This window comes from Saccostrea echinata, unplaced genomic scaffold, assembly GCF_033153115.1.
Source record: "Saccostrea echinata isolate AGI-Se365-2 ecotype Australia unplaced genomic scaffold, CSIRO_AGI_Sech_v1 ptg000008l, whole genome shotgun sequence".
Lineage (NCBI taxonomy): Eukaryota > Metazoa > Mollusca > Bivalvia > Ostreida > Ostreidae > Saccostrea > Saccostrea echinata.
Window position 1 is genome coordinate 7,647,101 of NW_026889757.1, and position 24,250 is coordinate 7,671,350.

General features: G+C 32.7%; 1 protein-coding gene across 3 annotated transcripts; it reads right to left on the reverse strand.

Moving 5' to 3' along the window:
* Nucleotides 1–4,434: 4,434 nt before the first annotated feature.
* On the reverse strand, nucleotides 4,435–14,010 carry LOC133181007 (uncharacterized). 3 transcript variants are annotated; one of them, XM_061315512.1, is made up of 3 exons: nucleotides 13,848–14,010; nucleotides 8,848–8,993; nucleotides 4,435–6,349 (listed from the first exon to the last, which is right to left on the reverse strand). In XM_061315512.1, the coding sequence occupies exon 3, from the start codon at nucleotides 5,469–5,471 to the stop codon at nucleotides 4,683–4,685; it is 789 nt and encodes a 262-aa protein (XP_061171496.1). In that variant the 5' UTR covers nucleotides 5,472–6,349; nucleotides 8,848–8,993; nucleotides 13,848–14,010; the 3' UTR covers nucleotides 4,435–4,682. The 3 variants fall into 3 exon arrangements, with proteins under 3 accessions (XP_061171496.1, XP_061171497.1, XP_061171498.1); XM_061315513.1 differs by lacking the exon at nucleotides 8,848–8,993; XM_061315514.1 differs by lacking the exon at nucleotides 8,848–8,993 and having other exon boundaries at nucleotides 13,835–14,010.
* Nucleotides 14,011–24,250: the final 10,240 nt, after the last annotated feature.

Below are 24,250 nucleotides of genomic sequence, written 5' to 3' on the forward strand. Positions count from 1 at the left end.
AGGATAATCAAAGTTGTGTTGTATACCTACTGATACATCAATGCCGTTGTTCTTTCTGCTATCATTTCAGTGGAATAAGTGACATATGTCTTAGTAACCAACATATAACCAGACTTAAACCCGCACGTAAGAGGGCTGTTCGGAAATCATTGAAACATTTACAATGCAAATTTTGCAAAATTAAAGATTCTGTTTAAAATTGCCAGTGTAAATATATTTTACTACATTCCTTTTAAAAGATTATAACCATTTTCAATATAATGTTAATAAAAAAGGTATAAACAAAATTTAAATTTTGGTCTTAATCGTAAGTTCTATTGTAAATCGGGCCCCAGGTCTTCCAACAATCTGTCGGAATTATACCATGAGTACCAATTAACTGCGCCCCGTTATTAGCAGACCTATGTTTGTATTCATATGAAGCAGAATTTATTCAAAATCTTATACATGAGAAGAAGAAAACGCTTGCTGTGGCCTTCAACATTTAGTTATATCGATGACGTATTTTTAATTAACAATAGTTACTTCCATTCATATGTTGACTCGATATATCCCAGTGAGCTTAAAATAAAAGATGCCACAAAGTTTGATATTTCATATTTAGATATTTTACTAGAAAAATACGTTAATGGAAACCTAACAACCACGTTTTATGATAAACGCGATGACTTCAACTTTTCTATCGTCAACTTCCCTTACTCATGTAACAATATACCCTTATCACCTGCATATGGGGTTTATGTCTCTCAGCTGATTCGATATGCAATTAAGAGCATGCTCTATGTACGAACAGTTTCTAAAACGAACTTAATTCTTAATGTTTGTCAAACGTGTGTGCCAATTTTCACCAAAGGGCGTTCATTAGAAAAATGAATAAATACAATGCTTGAATAATTTCAGAGAAGCCCTCGTAAGTGTTTGGCTCTAAATGTACTCTCCAATGTACATGGGTAACTAATGAAGAAAACAAAATAGTCATAAATATGTGAGTATGAAATGTAGCATAAAATGCATTAAATATTCGGCCCTTAATTGCCTTCTTGGATGAAAAAGAAAATTCCAAAACTTTTTGAATAATTATGTACAGGAAACCACCAATTACATTCCAAAGGATGATTTGGCTTCTGCTTGAAATTAAAGAGTTCTGGAAACTCTTATTTTGTGGGTAAAAAACTTTTTCGGCCCTAATTAGCCTCCTGGGTTTAAATGAAAATTTCGAAGTCTTATTGCACATCTACAGGACACCATCAATCATATACCAAATAATGATTTGGTTACTACTTAAATTTATATATAAAAACCTTTGTCTTTCAAATACACAATAAAATGCTTATTCTTATTTAGGTGTATTCTGTTGTGATTAACATGAATGTTAAACGATGCCAAGAACGTATAATAAGTGTAGAATATAATTTCTATCATCAATTGCTATTCCGATTTTTAAAAAAAATCCCATCACATTCCTTCCTCTTTACACAAGATCATATTTTTGTCGATGTTTTATTTTCTTGACATCAATGAATGATCTGAACGTTGTTTTCCAACAATTATTTTTATTAAAGTTCTTAAACGTTTAGCCACCTGTCCCTTTGCGGCACTCCGTCAATTGGACAGGTTCTACTTATTAACCACTATCAGTGATAATGAATTCATTTCCTCTACCTGTTTCGAATTTTAATAGTCAATTAAAGATATGAATGTGTCTATAATCTTTTAGAGCCTGTATATTAAAAAAGTCAATTGCAAAAACGTGGTTAAGATGTTAAAATGTCGGAAGAAATAAATTTATTTCAATAACACCGAAAAGTTGGTTTACATATTTTGACGGCTAGAGAAGTCTCTGGCGACAGCGGGTTCTTTTTATGGAAAGAGTGTGATCAGTAAAAATTTAAATTGAAAAAAATGGCAATAAACAGTAAGGATCTTAAAGGTTGCAAGTCCTTTAGATACTTTTGATACCAAATGCTTGCCTTTACGAAAATCGTTTTGTTCATAGATAAGTTGTGAAGGAAAAAACTGTTTCACGAAAAGAAATCGTTCATCACTTATAAACCATTGGATTTTTATTCAGATATTAAAAATGATCATTAGAGACTATAAGTTTTCTTGAATTACCTGTCTTGAATGTTATTGTCTGTCACTCTTTTGATAATAAGTAAAAAAAAAAAAACAATGAAAAAAGCAATCGTTTTCTCCTGGTAAAATCGAACACGTCCGTAAGTGCGAGACGTACAATAATTTTTTTTCATTTAAAAAAATCACGTGAAGTGGAAATAAAATCTCCCTAAAGTCACAGCCATTACAGTCCAAACTCGTAAATATGTACCTTTATCCGTTTTGAAACATGCAGATCAATGTAATATTTCCAATAGTTACTTCCATTCACATGTTGACTTGCTATATCCAAGTGAACTCAAAATAAAAGACACTACAGTCTGCCACATCTGTTTCATATCTGGGTGTTTTACTGACTACAGATGATAAGGGCAAACTAACAATTAAATTCTATGACAAACGAGATGGATTCAGCTTTTCCATCGTAAATATTCCTTATTTATGAAGTAATATTCCAACATCACCTACTCATGGTGTTTATGTACATGCTCTGAGTTCGATCAATTTTTTAACCGAGTTAGGTTACTGACAAATAATTTGATGTTACAGGGATTTCGGGAAGCTACTTTAAAGTCAGTATTTTGTAAATTCTATGGATGTGATAATGACCTTATTAGTAAATTTACCTATAATTGGGTTGTATTTTGACTGATATATTTAATTATAATTGTTAGGCTTTTGTTTTTAGACTTAATTTGACTATGGATTAATCCGTCCACCTAATCAAATACATAGCGCTCACGGCGGATGTGAACTGTCGACAGGAGATGTTATGCCTCCTAGGCACCTGATCCCACCTCTGGATTTCCACAGATCCGTGTTTTATGCCCTGTTCACAGATTTGTATCGTTGGTAGGTTTTTGAGATCAAGAACTGTTTATTATCTTCACTGATTTCATTCCATATAATTTATGTAAATGGTGAAAATAATGGACCATGATCAAACTAATAAATCCAGTAAACAAAACGAATCGTGAACAGGGCAAAAACACACCTGAAAACACCAGAGTTAAGATCATGTGCCTAGGAGGAGAAAGCATCCCCTGTCTACCGGTCACACCGGCCGTGAGCCTTATGCATTGATTAGGTAGATGGATATATCCGTAGTAAGTGAATAGCAGTTTAAAGGTTGAATTTTTTTTAATAATTATCTTAATGTATATATTTGGATATTATACTAGAATATGACGTTAATGGTAACCTAACAAACAAAACTTTATGATAAACGTGATGACTTCAACTTTTCTATCGCCAACTCCCCTTATTTATGTGGCAATATGTATAATATGTATATGGGGTTTATATCTCCCAGTTGATTCGATGCGCAAGAACATGCTCTACGTACGAACAATTTCAAAAAACAAGACAAGCTATTGACAAACAAGTTGATGAAACAAAATTATCAAGAGTCTCGTTTAAAATCATCATTTTGCAAGTTCCATGGCCGTAATACAATGAACTTGTCAGCAGATATAGTCTAAAAGTCGAATGCTGTTTTTCATGCTAATTGTTAGGTCATTATTTACATACTGAATTGTTAACAGATTTTTCCGTTTGCCCGATCATGACAATGAGCACACGGCGGATGTAACCGGTCGACAGGGGACGCTTACACCTCCATGTTTTTTCTAGGAGTTCGTGTCTGCTCTGCTCCCGGTTTGTATTGTTTAAATGAACATTTGAGCTTGATTACTGTTCGTTATCTCCACATTTCATACATTCTTCACTAATTAATTTCAAAATAATAAATAACAAGAATTTTTTATGAAATTTTAAAATCAAAGGATCTCTATTATGTAGAAAAGAGCAAAATAAATAAATAAATACATCAACTCCTTCTGCATTCATCAACATGCATTCACCTAAATGTATCGATGATTATCAAAGAAAATGTCATTAAAACAAACAAGTTTCAAAAGTCAGAGTGTTAAGTAAGTTATTAATAAAGTAGTTCTTTGAGAAAGGATCTTCAATTCAATCTTTAGCTTATCGTCAAAGCAACCACATTCCAATTTTTAGGTTAATTTCGAAATGATATACAACCGTTGTGTTCCTATGGGAAATTATTCAGGATTTTTTTCACCCTGTGATATTTTTGTCCAACCACAAGTTTTCGCCCTGTTTAAATCAGAGTTTACACAATTGTGTTTTAAGAAATGTAATGCACTGTTTTAGATTAGCCACGTTTTAGATTTGTCGACTTCCACTACGTTCGAATCAGGCGAAAAAAAATACTAACGAAATTATCAGTTTTCACGTAGTATACGCATGTGGATTAAAGTATTCCTTGATTACTTTATGGAAAAAAAACATAAATAATTTTATTGGTAAATAACAATGTTTATTGGTAAATAACAATGATTGTCGAATTCAACAAATGAAAATAAGCTCAGCAAAAATACTTAAGCATTCATTCTATTTGATTAATGTATACTGTATAACAATTTTCTCTCATCAGGCTAGCCTGTATGTACTGCACTCGCTTCTTTAAGAACAAATAATTCAGAATGAACACAGCAGTGTAAAAACATAGGACGAAACTAACATTGTATTGCAATATATATTCCTCACAGAGGAAACAGCAAGTGATTGTTATTCATTGAAGAGGGGATTTCGGGTCCAGGTGCAGACACTTCCCATGGTCTACGTGGGACTGGAAAGCGGTGTCGACGTGGTGGGGGTCGTCTTGATGGACGATGTAACCCTCTGTTGCAACTCCCACGAAAAGCAGGGTGAATATGGCTACAAGGATCAACATCGTGGAATGAATGGTGGTTAAAGATATTTGGTGGTGGAGGACTTTGGAGAAAAGATGAATCGAAGAATGAGGAGGAGGAAGCAGCTGCTGTGGCGGATCCATCGGGAAATATGCTCTGAATAACACTGGATACATCGTTATTATTGGAACTTGTACTACTGCTGATACTTGATGAACCACCAAATCCACCAAACCATTTAGGGATTGTAATCATTTGAGCATTACCAGTTAATGGTTTAAAAGAAAATCCAGGTTGTACAACTCTGTCTGTGGCTGTAGCAGAGGAAGAAGCCGTTGCAGAACCGCCGGAAGTTGTGACGGCTGCTGCTACCGCTGCTGCACTTCCTCCAAAATCAGTTGTCGATGCAGCTGCTGAACTTGCTACATTTCCTGAAGTTGCGGAAGCCGCGGCAGATGCCGTTCCACTTTGAGTGGAAGAGGCTGCAGACGCACTTGATCCTGATATTTCTGGAACTCCACCTTCTAAAATTTTACGACATTCTTGCTCCGGTTTAAAAACAAGGCAAACCAAGTAAAAATCCTCTGGGTCAGATAATACGTATCCGACTAAAACCGAGAGAATTATCCACAGCTTCATTTTAACTTCTTGCTTTATGAACTATGTAAGAAATGAAAGAACCCTTAAATTCCTTTCCGAATTGTCATATTTCAATAAAACAATATCAAGGAGGAATAAATCCATCATATTTTTTCCGTACGAGTTGAAATTCAGTATTACACAGGAGAGTGTAGTGGTTTAAGGCGTTTGCTTAGTTAAATTCAATTCTAGAAAGGGCTTTTAATTCTACTGATATAATTTTACACAAATCCATTTTTATTAAATCAGGGACTTACGTAGTACTGGAAGATTATCATATCTAATTTATCTAGTACCTTCCATTCTTTGTTGTCTTTTTAGTGTAATGCCTCCTCCAATAAAATTCATGGTCCAAAGCTAGCTTTTGTTACATGCTTGTTGTTTGGTACATATTTTTTTTCTTTTTTGGTTTATTTGTTTAATTTACAATGTTTCTTACCTTCAATTAGTAAAGTCCTCATGCAAAAATAATTTCAGAAGCTCTGTGTTTTCTGATAGTCATATCAGCTCTCTTTATATGTTTTAATATAGTCATAGAGGTCAAACTAATCTTTTGATTGGCCAAATATGGAAACAAAAGCAGTAAATTAAAGGATTTAAATCAAAAAATATATTTATGTTGTCAAACGATTATGTGACAAACATTTATTATCAGGGTAAATAAACAGGGAATGTTACTCCGACCCTTATTAATATATCTGCTGACCAAAAATAGATAAATGTTCATTTTGAAGTCATGCATAAACTGCTCAGTTACTAATATACTTCCTTCTTGTGCTTCCTGAATACTGATATTTAATGCCCAACCAATGGTTGAATAAGGTTGCCAACAGGTTAACATCAGCTGATACAATATTATCCTGAAGCCCATTAAGTTCCTGAAAAGAAGAAATAATGAATCAGTCGCAATTTAAACATTTAGCAGCTGGTTGATATATATGCATTGCAAAATAAGCAGTGTTTTAGTCTTCTTATGGTGATGTTCCTATGTTTCAATTTGCATATATAGGTACATTGTAGTTGTATACAATTTTGATCCATTAATATAATGTTGATTTCACTCCCGGTAGGTAAGCCTATGTTGGATAAGTTATACGTGTACATGTACAATATGTTGAGTTGCTGCATGCAAAAACATTGTTATGATTCATTTTAAAGATGAAAAACAAACTCATTAGCCGATTTATGGATAGAGACTATCAAAAAGGGGTCCCTTTGTGTAAATAACTCGATTGCACCACAGATATTCTTAAAATTCTGGAGTCACCTAACACTTATATGAGACTTAAATGTCTCTTTTCATGCAGGGATAATGGTTGATTAGGATTGCGGGAGGATGAGTACATTTCCACCCTCGACTGGGTTGGGGGGGGGGGGTCGATTATCAAATGTTATTTTCTCTATCGCCTTTAGGATTTTTATCTCAGAATTTTTTTCTGATTTTTCTTCTTTCCTATAAGCAGAACTGTCTATAATGTTCCACCAGTTAAGAAATTCACTTTAAATGGCAAGTGCGAATAAAAAAACAATATTTCATTTATGGGATATCATTAAAAAAAACTTACGTTTCTGAAATTTCCTTCTCAATCAATGCATTATTAATCTTTAAATATTGTGCTCTTTCCCAGATTATATTGTGAAGCTTTGTTTCGAAGTCCAATTCATGCCGATTTCTCCTACGAACACTTTCAGCACTTCATTGCAAATGGTAAATGTCTATAGATTTGTAGGCTCCGTTGATATAAAATATAATTGATAAATACAATTAAAAGATTCGTATTTAATCATTCTTTTTTGTGTTCAGAATTTGGCGGAAATGTTTATTTTCTACTGCTGTGTCATGGAATTTATTCAAATTACATCCATGAAGCATTGATTTTGTGGAGGGTATCTGATGAATTTCAGTGAGGATAGGATAAGAATTGGAACAGGGGCCCCTTTCGAATAGAGGAGGAAACAAAAACGCAAAAGTACACAATTACTATTCATAAAGATATATCACTTTCAATAATTATACAATTTATGAAAATTATGTCAAATAGCTTCTAACAGTTAAATTAGTCGTAAAAACATGTACTAAGCATTAAGTCTCTTGAGAACATGTAATAACATAAAGTTTGGTTAAGTGACTTTATTTTCTATAATTTTGCAAATTTGTGACTGTGTGATCTAAGTCGAGAATGTGGTTGATTTAAATATCAGAAAATAACTTTCTAGGAAAAATATTTGTGCATCGTGCATTGAAGGGGCATATTGGTGCAAACAATTCATGAATATCTATCACAGAAAGACCTCCAATAACCAAACATAAACTTGGTGAAAGACAAAAATGTTTTAAATTCGAATCATATCAGATTTTTTTTTTGGTCTTTAATCGGTGTTCTGCATATGCCATGCACTAAATTAAAAGTTTTTTTTTTCATATGGATAAAATATTATGTAAACCAATTTTGAATATGATGGATCTTTTAACTCCAGGAGTTTCCTAATCTTTGTTTGTCCCTGACAAGGAGGGGATGATATAAATGTGCAGTAAAAATAGCTTTTTTATTCCTGGCAGGCAAAACTTGATATGATTTACGAAAAAATGTTTGGGAAAAAAATGGAATTGTTGACTTGCAGAATGTCAAGTTTTCAGAGAGATCTAGTGATTAAGTTGGGGACATGGTGAAGAAAGCTTGTAAAATTTCAAAGATTATTAAAGAGAAAACTCTTTAACCTGTCCAGAATCAGATATCATTAATAAAGATGGGCAAAAAACGTATTTAAGTGATATATTTTGTAATTTTGTAATCATGTGACTATGTGATGAAATATGTGGAGAAAACGAACAGTATTCGAGCTCAAAAGTCCATTAAACATTACAAAATAGGAGCAGAGCAAACACGGACCTCTAAGACATCAGAGGTGGGATCCGGTGCCATGGAGGAGTGAACATCCCCTGCTGACCGGTCACACCCGTCGTGTGCTCCATGTCATGATCGGAAAATAACGGAAAAATCCGTAGACAGTTCAGTGTATAAATAATGGCCTAACAATGAGTATGAAAAACGTCAGTGATCTAAGCCAAAATTGTTGTTGATTTAATTACCAGGAATAACTTATTCATGAAAATACTTCTGCATCATGGATTAAAAATAGGGGTATTGGTATAGAAGTACATGAATAATTGTTATCGAAAAACTTCTTAAGACCACATACCACCTCCCATTTACGAATATAGGGTATAAACTTGCTGAATAACTTTGTTATTCTGTCGCATAAAAATTCGATTCATACCAGAGTGTATTTCTTTAAATGGTGTTCTGCATATGCCACGCAAAAGTTTGATTCTACTATTAGTTAGCAATCTCTACGAGACAAAAATGTCAATTACCCGTCGCAATTTTTTTCTTTCTAAACATCAAGAAAGGTATGGAATAGATTATCTATAAGGTAAACCATAAAAACGACGAGAAGGGTATTGAGGTATCGTATCTCCTAACAATACTGAGCGACCCACTCACATCTGCCACCTTCATTCTAATTCAGAAGAAAATAGTAAAATTTTATTTCATATGATGGAATACAACATAAACTTCTTTCCAGTATGACAGATCTTTTAACTTCATGGGTCTCCTACTTTTTCTCTATACATGTACTTCCTGCAAGATGATTACGTTTGATCTACATGCAGTAAGAAAAGGTTTTCTGTTTTTATTCTGAATAGGCAAAAAGCATACATCTTAATCTTCGAGAAGAGCTTCCAAACATGGAACTATTGACTTACAGAAAGTCAATTTTTGAAAGAGATCTAAAGATCATTAAGCAGGTTCATCAGGTGTTTGGCACGATGCACAGAGCTTGTAAAAAATCAAAGATAAAAGAAAGACAACTCCTTAACAGTCCACAATCAGAGGTCATTGATGAGTTCCTTTGAGGTTCACAACTAGAGTTTGTTTCACAAACATTATTAAATTCTTCTTGATCAATTGATCAGTCAAAACTATACATGACGCTTTTTATAATTCCTTTGTTTCGACTATTTATTTCTAATTTTTCTTCTCTTTTCTTGTAAGCAGACCAATAATCTATACATGTGTACCAACCTCAATTCCAAAACAAGATTTACACCAAGTTTATTTTTCAAATGTCCGGTAGATAGATTCACTTCCTTTAAAAATTTTAAATAAAAATCCAAATATATGTCAATTTTCATGAATCTTCAAATTCATTTGGCCTTTGCCAATTTATATCCAAGAGGTTTCAGTCGTGTTGAGGAAGAATAATAAAATGCCATTAAAGGTTCTTCAAAGGGTTGTTCTGTAGTTGGGAATGGAACAGAAATCTTCCAACCTTTCAGAAGCAAACAAATCGAAAAATGTATACAAATACCATGTATAAGGGAAATATCACGTATGCCAAATCATAATATTTGACAATTATATCATATAGCTTGATACTTATGTACTTTGTAAGACATTATACTAAGCATCCTGTCTTTTTAGTAATAATTCAATGCGTGAACTCCTGAAATCATGATGCCAGGAGAATAAAAATACCGATATATCAATAAAAAGGTATCTGAAGTTTAGGAATAGGAATTTTCAAAAGACCTAGGAATTGGAATTAATTTAATAGATATTATACAATAAAATTTATAATCATCCATAACATCCAATTTGCCTCACAATAAAATAAAATGAAATAAAATAAAATAAATAAATAAAAGGATAATTCTTTAGTTATACTAGACTTTCACCCGTGCGTGCACGGGTTGGCATTGTTATGAATGCATCCATGTGCATATCGGACATTTACAAAATAGATACATCGACACATTCATATATTGTAAGGTACTTTTGAAATAAACAATGAATGTGAATATAATTTTTTTTTTTGCAAAATTGTTGCGTAATAGTGTAGCGCAGAATGGGTTTGACCCCCCAGTTAGCTATAAATCAAGTCATGAGTTCGAATTATCACGCCGGAGCTTACATAAATTTCACCTTTCCAAACTTTAATAAAAGAAATTATGGATATTTATTGAAAATATGACAACAACAAAGAGTTGAGCACTGCTGATACATATCAAGCAAAGTAATGAAAATGAAGAAATGTGTTTAGCTGGTATTTTTACACAATTAGTTATTAAACTAAAGGTGTAAAAAGTAAAAAATTTTGTAACAATTTTAACTCTGCAGGTCTCAACTTGTTCAAAATATGACCTCATACTATATACTGGTATTTTTACACAATTTAGCAGATGTAAAGCAGAACAGATTATCTTGCAAATACCCCCCCCCCCCCAAAAAAAAAAAAACATACTGGTTGTTCAAGAGATCATAATAAAAATTAAGAATATCAAATGTACTTTATATATGATATAAGAAAATGCTCTCATGACTGTCTGTTTTGATAAAAATTAATGTAATTAATTGTAATTAATGAATTAGTAATATTTTGAATCGATTCGATTAAAACAAAAACCTCGGTTTTTGAATAATTTTGATTCGATTTTTGGAAACAAAATGTTTGCTTCAGTTCTGTTTAAACCTGTTATAGTTATTGAAAATTCGAAATAAATATTAACCAATTTGAAAGTTTTTTTCATCTTTTATGATTCAACAAATGTAATGTGTTTTACTTTTTAGCTCACCATTCGAAAGCTCAAGTGAGCTTTTCTGATCACATTTTGTCTGTCGTCAGTCTGTCTAGCTGTCTGTAAACTTTTCACATTTTCGACTTCTTCTCCAAAACCACTAAGTCAATTTCAACCAAACTTGGCACAAAGCAATTCCTTATGTGAAGAGGGTTCAAAATTGTTAAAATGAGTGACCACGCCCTTTACCAAGGGGAGATAATTAAGAAATATTGAAATTTTTTGGTAAATCTTTAAAAATATTCTTCTCAAGAACTATTTGACCAGGGAAGTTGAAACTTATGTTGAAGCATCCTCAGGTAGTGTAGATTCTAAATTGTTAAAATCATGACCCCCAGGGATAGTATGGGGCCTCAATGGGGGTTGAAATTTTACATAGTAGTATGTAGGGAAAATCTTTAAAAATCTGTTTCTCAAGAACCTTTTGGCCAGGAATGTTGAAACTTACGTGGAAGCATTCTCAATTTCCTTTAAATCTTATCATGACCTTTCATGACCCCTGGGGGTACGGTGGGGCCACAATGTGGGAGGGGTATCCATGGGAATATTTATAGGAATTTTTTTTAATGAATTTTCTTTTCCAAAACTACTTGACCAGAGAGGTTTTCTGAAATGTAACCACAACCACAATGGGAGAGGGGGGAACAGAATATTTACTGTAAATTTTACATATGAAAATCTTTGGAGAAAAATCTCAAAGTTAGAATATGTATCAAAAACTCAATATAAAAAACTAAATTTGTACAGATATTTCTGATCTGTTAAGGCTGTTTGGTTTGGAGTATTTGACCATAGTTGCTCAGTTGAGCGGTGTGGCCCATGGGCCTCTTGTTTATACTAAGTATAAAATATATGGGAAACATGAATTATCATTATCTTAGATAAGCCAAGCAAGGGTATCCTAAGTAGGAAAGTAGGAATTGGAAGGTACATCTTGCTGCAATAATGAAGCCTTTTCCTGGGGGGTGGGGTACAACTCATTTTGGATCATACAATATCATTTCCATTTTTTAATTGAAATCATACAATGTAATCAGGAACATTTTAAAATAAATGTTTCTAATGTTATTATTCAGAGCATAAATTTTTCCAAAATATTTAGTAAAGTCTGAGTTTACCGCAAACTTTAAAGCTTACTGACCTTTACCGATTTTATTTTGGGACAGCCAATGAGAATTTGGGAGCGGATCTTGAACTGAATATGGGAATTTTTCTTACTTCATACGTAAATAATGCAGCAAAAATAAAATAAATACCTCATAAACATTTATATATGTGTTTAGTGATAACAAAAATTAATCTACTGCAGTATTAAACGTCATTACATCACATGAGAACTGTCATGGCTGCTGAAGAAGACAACTTGTTTTCACGCTGGTGTATTTTTTCTTGTGGCGATTTAATAAAACATAAGTTTGTTTGCTACGATTAAATATAATTCATTCCATCATTGAATAAATATTTTTACGATCTTAATTTTGTCCCACCTCATAGTTTTGAGGTTTACTATGCATGGATTAAATTTTACAAACAATCGGTATTTTAGCAGCATTGATAGAATGAACTGTACGGGCCGCAAGGGCTGACTTAATTCAGACTTCCTATCAAGCGTAGTTACCACGACAACCTTTATATATTTAGAAGAACAGGCTGTCCCTTCTATATAACGTACCGAAGTTCAATAACAATAATTTACATATTTCACCCACTTTTTTTTTAAAGTTAAAGAAATTTTTGGAGGTGAAGTTATAAATCTCAGCAGTGAAGGTAATAGTAAACATGGCGAACAAATTCAAGTTGCAATCATTTAGACACATTTCAAATTGAAAATATCGGTTATATTGACGTTATTTAATTATTTCGATTTATTTCAAAGTTAAGAAATGAAAATAATGTTATTGTAATTTTTGGCGGAAAAAGAATACCTACTTCACTAAGATGTGATTCTAGCTGGAGTTGTAACCCCCCCCCCCCATTTACCCTCAAAAAAGCATAAAAGAAAGGAAGGATAAAATAAAATCGGGTAGTTACATTAATATTGCTCCTACTATCATGAGCTTTTTGCCTCCGTTGAGATGACCAGAGACATAAATAACATATAATAAATGTGTCTTCGAGATGGCAAATGATAACCCACGTGGCCACAATATCACACTTGCATGGATAAACTTAGAAACGATAATACAAATACGTGTAAATTTTCATTGGAAATTTGCTATATATTTTGTTCATATATATTTATGATTTCTTATTAGAGAAAATTATAAAACAACAAATATATATCTACTTAGTACAAATTACTTTTGTCTTCTCTGATTTGAACACCGTGATTTAGCGTGAATGTAATACGCACGCGCAAGATTGTAAAATCCAAAAAATCCAGATGATTTCCGGAATTTTCTGAGGAATTTTCGTTGATTATTAATTAGCGAAGCTTAATAGAGAAAAAATAAAAACAAATTGATAATCTTCAAGTACCAATGATGTTTAAAATATATAAAACAAACGACAGTACTCCTCCGATTTATCGGTATTAAAGGCCAAAAATTCGAGTCTATTATTTTAATATAGTAGTATAGATACTTCAAGTCGTTTTCTTTGTAGAGCAAAAGAGCAGAACACATTCAAGATGCAGTTCAATTAATTTCACTAAAAAGGCTTACATAAACACATCAGGCTTACATAAATACATCGTAATTTCAAACACTTCAATTGACTGTACCTGTATTTCTTACCACTTGAGTCATTTTCGCTCTGAAGAGCTTTTTTCTCTCTCACTCCAAATGCGTCCAAATGAATCTGTTCTTTTTTGCTAACTACAGGAGTTGTCTTTCCTTGTAAATTAATTTTTCCTCCATATTAAAATTCATAGTTGACCACAAACATATTTAAAGAGTCCCTTTTCGATGTAATAAAACAGTAAATGTTCTAGTTTGATGTATGACGATCATTAAAATAAGAAGTATAACTACTTGTAATTTAATTAATGCAGAAAGATTGACTGCGCCCATTAATTAAAAATGAGACTTTGCTAATTAGAATTTGTCATATTTCAAATCACTCCTCTGTTTTCTATTCAAAGGTTAAAATCATATCAAGTAACTACTAGAACATGTGTTATGAGGCAGCAGAACTTAGACATATGGCGTGAAGGAATCTTCATATATTTATATGATGCTTTATGATTTCTTTGTCATGGCTGTACGCCATAACAACAAGGGCATTTAGGTAACAGCTAGATTATGAAAGATGTTATTCTTTTCATTTTAATTTTGTTGCAATATTTTTCTTATGCTTTTTGTTTTTTTTTTATTCAATTATGTTCATGAGAGATAGCTTCGTATGGTTAAGATATGGATTAAAAGACAAATAAATTTATGTGCAAAGGGACATGCTTTAAGATAAATGTGTTCTGTAATTAGTGAAGATATAAATACAAGGGAAATAGTTTTGATTTGAACATATTTTATTGTAATAATACATACAAAAGGATTGGATACAAGTTCTTTCAACTTAATAAATCCTCTCCTTATTATACAAACAATGAATACAATATATGATTGTCATAATAAATAAATTGAGATAATTTACGAAAATTTATGTTGTACATGTAATATATATGAAAATTATAAAGACACATACTCAGAGTAATCTACCAGAGCTCTAATGTTACATATACACTGATTACAATGTTTATTGTACAAGAAGCTTTCATATTTGATAAAACATTTAAAATTTTCATTCTGCATATACATATTGAAATCAAAGACACTGTTTTGAATTAGAATCTATCTGATTCTCGAATAAATTTCTGGACACTACAGAAAATTTTAATATTTACATCAGTAGACAAAGATTCGTTTCCGCACAATAAAAAATGAGTATCTATTATATTTTGCTGGTTAAGTTGAAGAATAGTGTTTATTAAGTCCTTTCTTGGACGTTCATATTTCTTGCATACAAGGAAAAAATGATAAATGTCTTCAGTTTGGCCGCAAGTACATTTGGGGGAAGAAATTATATTTCTCCGATACAAGTCGCTATTTAAGATACAGTTGTGTCTTAATTTAGTGTGAATTATATTCCAAAAACGTTTTCCATATGAAAAATAAGAGGGAGGTTTAGAGGATGGTGTACAAATACTTTTCTTAAATTGATTGATGGACTTTAATTCCCTCACTCCCAGATTGAGAGAATTCCAGTTGTTAATTACGTCTGGGACAAAGGATTTTTTAAAGATTTCAAGTCTACATTTCGGAATTGTGTAGTTTTCTGTATTACGAGTATTGTATGATGAAATGTTCCCTCGAGTATTTGGAAAAATCTCTTTTAAGTAATCAGGGACAGTGTTATTATGTATTTTAAACATTGTAGTTAATTTAGCTTTATTCCTTCTCTCTACAAGAGGTTCCCATCCCGTTTCTGAATAGAGCGATTCACTAGATACAAAAATGGGGAGACCTGTAATGATTCGTGCGGCAGTAAGCTGAACTTTTTCTAATTTTTCAATATCATATTGTGTACATCCATCCCAGACAACGGATGCATATTCAAGGTGAGGCCTAACAAAAGCTATGTACATTTTAGAAAGTGTGTTACGTCCAAGGGTGAATTTGAGTTTTTTCAAAAGACCAAGTTTTTTATATGCAGTATTTACTATGCTATTAATATATTCTGACCAACTTAAATCTTGTGAAAAAAGTAGACCAAGATGTTTATGCGTGGATACACACTGTATTTGACATTGTTGAAAATATAGTTTTGGAAGCTCAAATTTTTTTTAAGTGTAAAGAATATAGCTTTAGTTTTTGAGGGATTAAATTTTAGTAACCATTTTTTAGACCATTCATCTAAAACTTCTAGATCGTGATTAATATTATATTCTATGTTAGCAACATTTGACGAAGAACTTTGTATAGAATTGTCATCTGCAAATAATCTACAAAGTGATAACATGTTTTCTGAAACATCATTTATGTATATTAGAAATAACAAAGGACCAAGGACTGAGCCTTGGGGTACCCCGGCATTAATAGCCTTGCTAGAAGACAAAGTATCTTTGTACATAACTTTTTGAGTACGATTGTTCAGGTAACTTTGAAACCATTCAAAAAGATTGCCCGAAATTCCATACGTGTGTAGTTTAAAAAGAAGACCCTTGTGCCATACTCTATCGAAAGCCTTTGATAAATCACAAAATATCATACAACATGATTTTCCCTCATCAATACTTTTAGCAATACTGTGGTATGTTTCTAGCAATTGATAAACGGTTGAGTGACCAGGTAGAAAACCTGCCTGGTATTTGTAGAACAAATCATTTGTATGAAAATAATTATACACATGCTTAAAAATTATTCTTTCCATAATTTTACTTACGCAGCTCAGTAATGATACTGGTCTATAATTTGATGTTAAAGACGGGTCGTCTTTTTTGAAAAGAGGCAGTACATGAGCTAGTTTCCAGTGGTATGGGAAAACTTTTTCTTTTAGAGACCTGTTAAATAGTTTACATAATGGTTTTGAAATAGTCTGGATTGTTGCTTTCAACATTTTATGACTTATGCAATCTGGTCCTATAGCTTTGTTTACCGGAAGTATGGATATTATATCAATTATTTCCTGTTCTTGAATCACAATATCACTTAGCCTATCATTACATAATGAATATTTTTTCGGTAATTCATTGCCATTGTCATCTATATTAGAAATAGACGAGAAATAGTTGTTTAGTATTTCAACCTTTTCTAGATCAGAAAATGCTGTTGCATTATTTCCACTTTCGGATATATAGTGAATGGGCGGTATATCTGATGAAAGTTTAGTGCAGAAAGCTTCTTTCATTAGCTTCCAGTATAATTTGTTGTTATTTTTATTTGCATCGTTGATTTGTATATCAATATTGTCATAGTAGTTTGACAGCGCATGCTTTTTCATATTATTAACTTTATTCCTAATTTTACGATAGTTAGCCCAGTCAGAGTCATTTTTAGTTTTCAACGCTTTATTTCGCAATCTATTTCGTATTCTAATAAATTTTCTTAATAGGGAATCAAACCAAGGTTTGTCTTTAGGTCTTATAGTAATTGTTTGTTCGGGTATGCATTCACTAACATATGACAAACATTTTGAAGAAAAAAGCTCAGTAGCGGAGTTTATGTTTTCTGCATTACAGATTAGCTCATCCCAATCACAAGATTCAATTAAATTATTTAATTTTTCAATGTCTGCATTTTTATACTGCCATATTTTACGTTTATATGCACGATTAAGATTGTAGTTTTGTGAAATTGATATGTAGGTTGCTTTGTGATCACTTATAAAGGAGTCTATATATAGAACACCTGAATCGTTTGCTTCAATGTTTTGTGTTGTTAAAATGGGGTCAATAAGTGTTCGCGTGGTATTCGTGACTCTCGTTGGTTCATGGATTCTATTTGTGAGGTTATTGTTGTTGATGATGTCGTATATATGGTGTGAAGGAGGAATGTTTAAAAAATCTGTGTTTATGTCACCAACAATTATTATTCGATTGGATAATTCGACTGCTTTATCTATGGACCAGGAAAAATTTCTCCAGAAAACATTTTCAATGTGTGGTGGGCGGTATATACAGCACAGAAGATAGTTAGAGGTAGGGTTTTCTATTTCAATCCATATACTTTCAATATTTGTAGGTTCTAAATCTACCCGACGACGGGCAGAAATAGCATTTGATAGATAAATCATCACACCGCCCCCAAATGAATTCCTGTCTTTGCGAATAATACAGTTAAATCCTTCGATATGAAGATCATCATTTAGTATACTATTGTCTAAATGAGTTTCAGTGAAACAGGCGATATCAAAATCATGAATAATTGTATTTAAATAATCTATCTTGTTTCTTATGCTTCTAATGTTTAAGTGAAAAATGTCGAGGACACTCTCATGAGTGGGACCAGGGTTGATCTCGATATCACCAGACAACAATAAAGTAAAAGTAAAAAATTGAAAGAAAAAGTTTACACACATCGATATTCTAATAAAACTCTTTAAATCCCATGACAAATGTTTTTTGAAGAATTTACGGGCGTATTCCGATAACTGTACAAAACTAAAGAAAACAAACATTGAAGATGTATAAATACCTCTACATGCAAGGTAGAAATTTCCTATTGCGGCACGATGTTGCATAACCGTATTACCCATTGTCCGTGACTGTATTTATGCAAAATAAAAAGTAATTGATGTTTTGGTCGCACATAGGAAAGTATATATGTGTCAAATAGAAATACAAGGGAAAAGATTGTTGGAAAATAGATTGACAATCACACTTTTTTGTTTTAACATAAAAAAAGAAACGATGTAACAAAAAAGAAGCAAACAATGCAAATGCTAGAAATATACAAAAATAAGTGACTTTAGTGAAAATTAAAGACAAGTAATATATGTACAAAAGAGAATAAAGGGTTTGAAACCGAAACACGGTTATGGTGTAGTTTAGAATGATAAACAAGTTAAGCAAACAGAGTCTTACTAGGCAGATTGCCATAGAGAAAGTGTTTATGCGCACAATTCTGCTAGATGATTATGATTTATGAATGAAGAAAATAGACGATATTACATCTGGTAAATTTATTTTACATGTTGGATCAAATGGTCAGCCGTTTAAATTCTCACCATGGGGCGTACCTTGATTTCCGGAAAGAGAGCTGGTTGATGCTCCTGCAGAGGTGGCCTTAACCACTGATGAATATAACCCCTCCTGTGTGTCGTCCTCAGCCTCATCTATCGTCTCCCTTGCCTGAGTGTTTGTAACTATAAGACGGTCCAAATCAGTTATGTTTTTAATAACGGCCTTTTTGTCATTGTTTTTCTTAATATAGATTTTTCCGTCGTGTGTCCAACAACCTTTAGCCCGGTGATTTCGGACAGCTTCTCTGGTCTTGGCGAACAACATGGACCTTCTTCGAGTCAGTGCCTCGTTGATATAGATTTTGTAGCCATTAGTAGGGTTGTCATTCCAGCCCTTAAGGTTGCTCTTGTTGTTATAAACAAGGGCCTTGTCGCTGTATCGTACAAATCTGACAATAATGTCCCTTGGCCTGTCTTGACGAGGAGGTCCAAGACGATGGGAAGTACTAATAGCATTGACATTTAATGAAATTTGCCCTTCATTCAAAACACATTTGTTGATGGTGTTAAGTATTACATTGTTAGTGTTCTCATCCGACATTTCGGGAATTCCAGTGAACTTTAAGCATGTTTTTCTGGAGTATTGCTCAAGATCGTCAACTCTATTCTCTAGTTCCGATACCCGATCTTTGAGATCCCTAACTTCATTAGCCAGTCTGTCTATAATGCTGTTCTTGAGAGCTGGTTTATTTAAGATGATGTTTGTTGCTTGCTGTAGTAGGCCATCGTCATTAGAGATGTTGTCAAGAATGTCACTAAGATCCGAAAGATCTTGAGACATGTTTTGAGACATATCAGAGTCCGAGTTGGGCCTTGACCTCTTGGTTGGGTTAGATTTTAACGTTGTCTCATTGTTTTTGGATGATTTGTTAAAGGATCTGAATGTTTTTTTATGTGCATTACCTCTTCCACCCATTGTGATGAATTCTGAGATCACGGTTACATACAAATAATGTTAACATTGAAAGTTTAAGGCACCCAGTTTCTATAATGGTACTTATAGCTGTACAGCTATATAGGTGAATATAGGTGAATAGTACTCAGTACTCAGTGCTTGATTATTGCACAAACTCCACAAGATTGTCACGCATTTTTTCATACAAAGTACACACAAAGTACTAAACACTGATAGAAGTGTACTGGTTACCTTATCGATGAAGATCTGAAGCTGTTATCTACATTTTTCTCTTGATTTCCAGCAAAATTTGCGGAGCTAAAAAAAACCAGCTACACCATATTTGGTCACGTGCTTGTATATTATAAGATGGTTTAATAAATACTTTAACGAGTAAAGACCTGTGCTGAAAAGGAGTATGAAGATCAAGGTTAGAAAGGAGAAAATTATGGCTATTATGGCTTGAAATGAAGGATATAAGGAAGATGTGTGTATTGTAAGGGGTGATGGTGTGGGCTATATGGTAGATAATTGTGGCTTGTAATGAGTGATCAAGATGAGGAAATTTAAAGATAGTGAACAATTATCATTCTCCAATGTCTATTTAAAATATACAAATTACGAGCAGAGCCAACGCGGACCTCTAAAAACAGAGGTGCGATCAGATGCCACGAGGAGTAAGCATTCACCTGTCGACCAGTCACAGCGGCCGTATGCTCCTTCTCATGACTGGGGAAACGAAAAATCTGTAGACAATTCAGTGTGTAAATAATGGACTAGTAATTTGTATGAAAAACGTCAGTCAACATTTAGCTTAACGACAGATTGCATTTGCAAACAAGGTTTGCCAGAAAATTTTAAGGCAGGGAATCTTTTATTTGGATTCGAGGTTTCCCTAAATATTGTATCATTGAAATGGGTTTTTGTAATTTTTTTAATATATACCCCCAAGTTTTAATTTATTTTCTTAAAATGTTTACGATTCAGAGTTTGATAAATTAATTACTCTTGCACACTTTCTGCATTAAAAGATAAAGTGTGTTAGGAAAATAAAAATAGCAATTATTTAAAGCTTCAAGTCTCGTATGACAATCACGATTTGGCATGCATCGATTATCATAGATCGAGAAAGAAATGACTTTTTTTTGTTCTATCATCATTATAGATGAGAAAAGCAAAACTTATATAAGCAAGTTCATAATTTACATTCTCATCATTTAATTCCTTCAAAGTTCATTTGGAAATAGAATGCGGAAAATTATTAATCATGCAAATTTGTCTTTTTAATTAGCACAGTATAATGTAAATCAATATTCTGACTTCATGAAAAAAGATAATAAAAGTGCTTCATCAGTTGATATCCTCCTTGTGTTTAGGCATTATTTACGCTAATTACATGCACACATGTATTGCAGCATTCTAATCTGAAGGTTTCTAACACAGTAAGCAGACTTTTCAAAACGCTTTGTAATACAATTTAGGCTTACCATTTAAACAACTACCCTTAGTTAAGATTAAGAATTGAAGGGAAAGAGTTTTGATTTAGTTAATTGAATATTTCTTCATCAGAATAATTCATATTTCAGATTAAATTTTTGTTTGCTCTTATGAATCTTTTAATATTGTATACAGAAAATGTTTCGCCCCTAGCCTGTTTTATTTACGCCCCTTTCATCATGTGATGGTACATATTGTCGTTCTGTACATATTGTCGTCGGCGACAATACGAGGGCAGTTCAAAAATTGAGCGGACTTGTTGCACAGAAAAATTATATGAGGACATAATCAAGCGAAAAGTTACAGATAATAGAAAAGAATCTTTACTTATATAGTCATCAAGATTTTATATAAAAAATTGTTATCTGATGGAAAACTATAAAACAGGTATAAGATCTTCTTGTGTGTTTTCAACCCCAAGACAGGGTATATTTCTTATATATTTTGTGGCGTCGGTCGCTCTCAATCACGTTCTTAACGGTCCAGATCAAGTTTTCCTCGATGATCTTTTCCCCTCCCCTCCCGGATTGTCTTTTACTGATGTCCTAACCGTCTAAAATTCTCTTTTGCTGTTTGTAGACAGATGTTGGGAATAACAATGGTTTACAATATGTTTCATCAAGCATATTTTGGGTCTATGTTGGCGTTTTCCGGAGCATTGCGCATGATTTGAAAAGTGCGCTGCTCCGTCAAATCACGAGACGTCATTAATGGGGATCACATCGGAGAAAAATCACAGTATTTCAATAGTATTTAAAATATTACATCAGAAATCTTAATACATATTACTAAAACAATTCAGAGAAATTTCAGCTAAAATTAATCGAATAATATCGCGAATTATAGAAAATAGATGATTAAAATTTTGGATCCCGCACGTTTTTATTAATTTTTTTTTAATATATATATTTTTTTATTTATTTATTTTTTTTTATTTATTTATTTTTTTTTTTTTGCCGTGCTACACATCACCATCAGCAATATCAAAGTATCACAACAGCCATGATTTTAGGAATGATTAATTAAAAGAAAAAAGTACCCTAAATTTATTGGAATCTTTAATAAATATGTTTCTGTGAAATTTCATTATTATTTGACACCTGTAAGAGTGATTATTAGCGGAGTCCGCTTAAGTTTCGAACGGCCCTCGTTTGTACTTACCCTCACTGCACATATTGTCGTCCATCGGTACATATTTTCGCCGGCTGAAAAGTTACACATGCACATATTGTCGCTGGCGACATTATGTTCCGATGCATGACTGTACATTTTGTCGTTAATTATGCATGAGGGAAAAAAGGCTCGTCTCGACAATCTCGACACATATTGTCGACAATATGTATTGATGGACGACAATATGTGCAGTGAGAGTAGGTACATATTGTCGCCGACGACAATATGTACAGAACGACAATGTGTACCGTCACACAAACTCGTCGAAAGTTGGCGAATTTAAAATGGGGGGGGGGGGGTGAATTCAACAAAGACAGCATTATTTCTTTGACACAATTGTGTATGAAAGTGCGAAAATAACACGAGCCGAAATTAACCTGTATACTATATTTTTATTATTAGTTCTAAGAAAGGGATGAATAAGGATCGCAATATGAATGAACATTTAAAAACAATCAGGAAATTTAAATCTTAATTGTGGTTGAGTTACTGATCATTATAAATTAATATTAGATATACATGAAATCCCATTCATGAATAAGGAGGAAACTTTGTGCTGCTATTAAAACTTACTTAAATAAAAACTGACAATGTTACGGAAACTTTGTATTACTCGTTGAGAAAAATATCATTGTCTTTAAAATAAAACAATTCACTTTTTGTTTTATGTTAACACGCAAGTACATACACTTCCGATTTTTCAAATCACCTAACTTAATCTCACAGTTAACTAAACATTATGTTTCTTTTACCCCAAGCAGGGGCGGATCCAGAGAGGGGTCTAGTCCGTTTAGAACACCCCCGCCCCTTTTGCGAAACACACACACACAAACAGATACACACACTTGTGAGAGATCGAAACAGAGTTCTAGATTTCTATTTTTCTCTTTTACATAAGAAATGGTCTGCAAATTCTTATATTTCTTTCTATCCTCCTTATACTCCACATTTTTTTTAATTTACATGTACTTGTATTTAGTTCCACTTTCTTCCACTGAAACTTTTACATCTTTAGATATTTCAGTCGCTTAATCATTGGATAAAAAAGGTTTCCTAAAGTTGGGGATGAGGAAGGATTTATCCACAAGTAGATGGCTGTATATTTTGTATTCGCAAACCTTATTCATTGAAGTTGTTACTCATTATATTGAAATTTTTTTTTCAAAATTTATCGATGACATTCCACAGCAAAATACATGTATATAGTTACATTTTATGATTATAGACTTCACTCTCTCAACAAAATTCGCAATATCACTTCATGTCAATAAAATAAATCATCAATAGGTATAAGGTCCCGAATTTCTTGAAATTAAAGGCAGCTAGGTCGATCGGAAAATTAATTTGCATAAAGAACTTAAAGAGTGTCGATTTTACATCATTCAATGAACTTTATAACTTTTAAAGAAGTACAAATAATTTATCTTTCTTTGAGATCAAAAATTAAACTCTTGGTAGTTCCATTCCTCGTCTGGTGAAATGTCATTTGAACTTAAAAGTAGACTGTGTTTAATTGCTTCGAGAAGGGACAAATCAAAATTTCCGTTATTATGTATTTGATAATTTGAATCCAGAACGCGTTTTTATATTTTAATTTAAAGTAGATGTACCATTTAGAGATATAACTTTGTAAAAAAGAGACGTATGTGGAATAATAATTCCGTTATCTTTAAAAGCATTTATGTACAAATGGCATTTGTATTTTTATCAATTTCTTAAAACTGTATTCTCTCGTTTTAAACATTAACCTGACAAACTGTTCTTGGATTTCGAAATGTATTCAAATACATTTTTAATGGTATTTCTACAAAGTCTTGAGCATTGAATATTTCCAATTCTATTTGTTTTCTTTGTGATAACTCTTTGAAAGTTAGTTGAGTTGATTTCTTGATCATT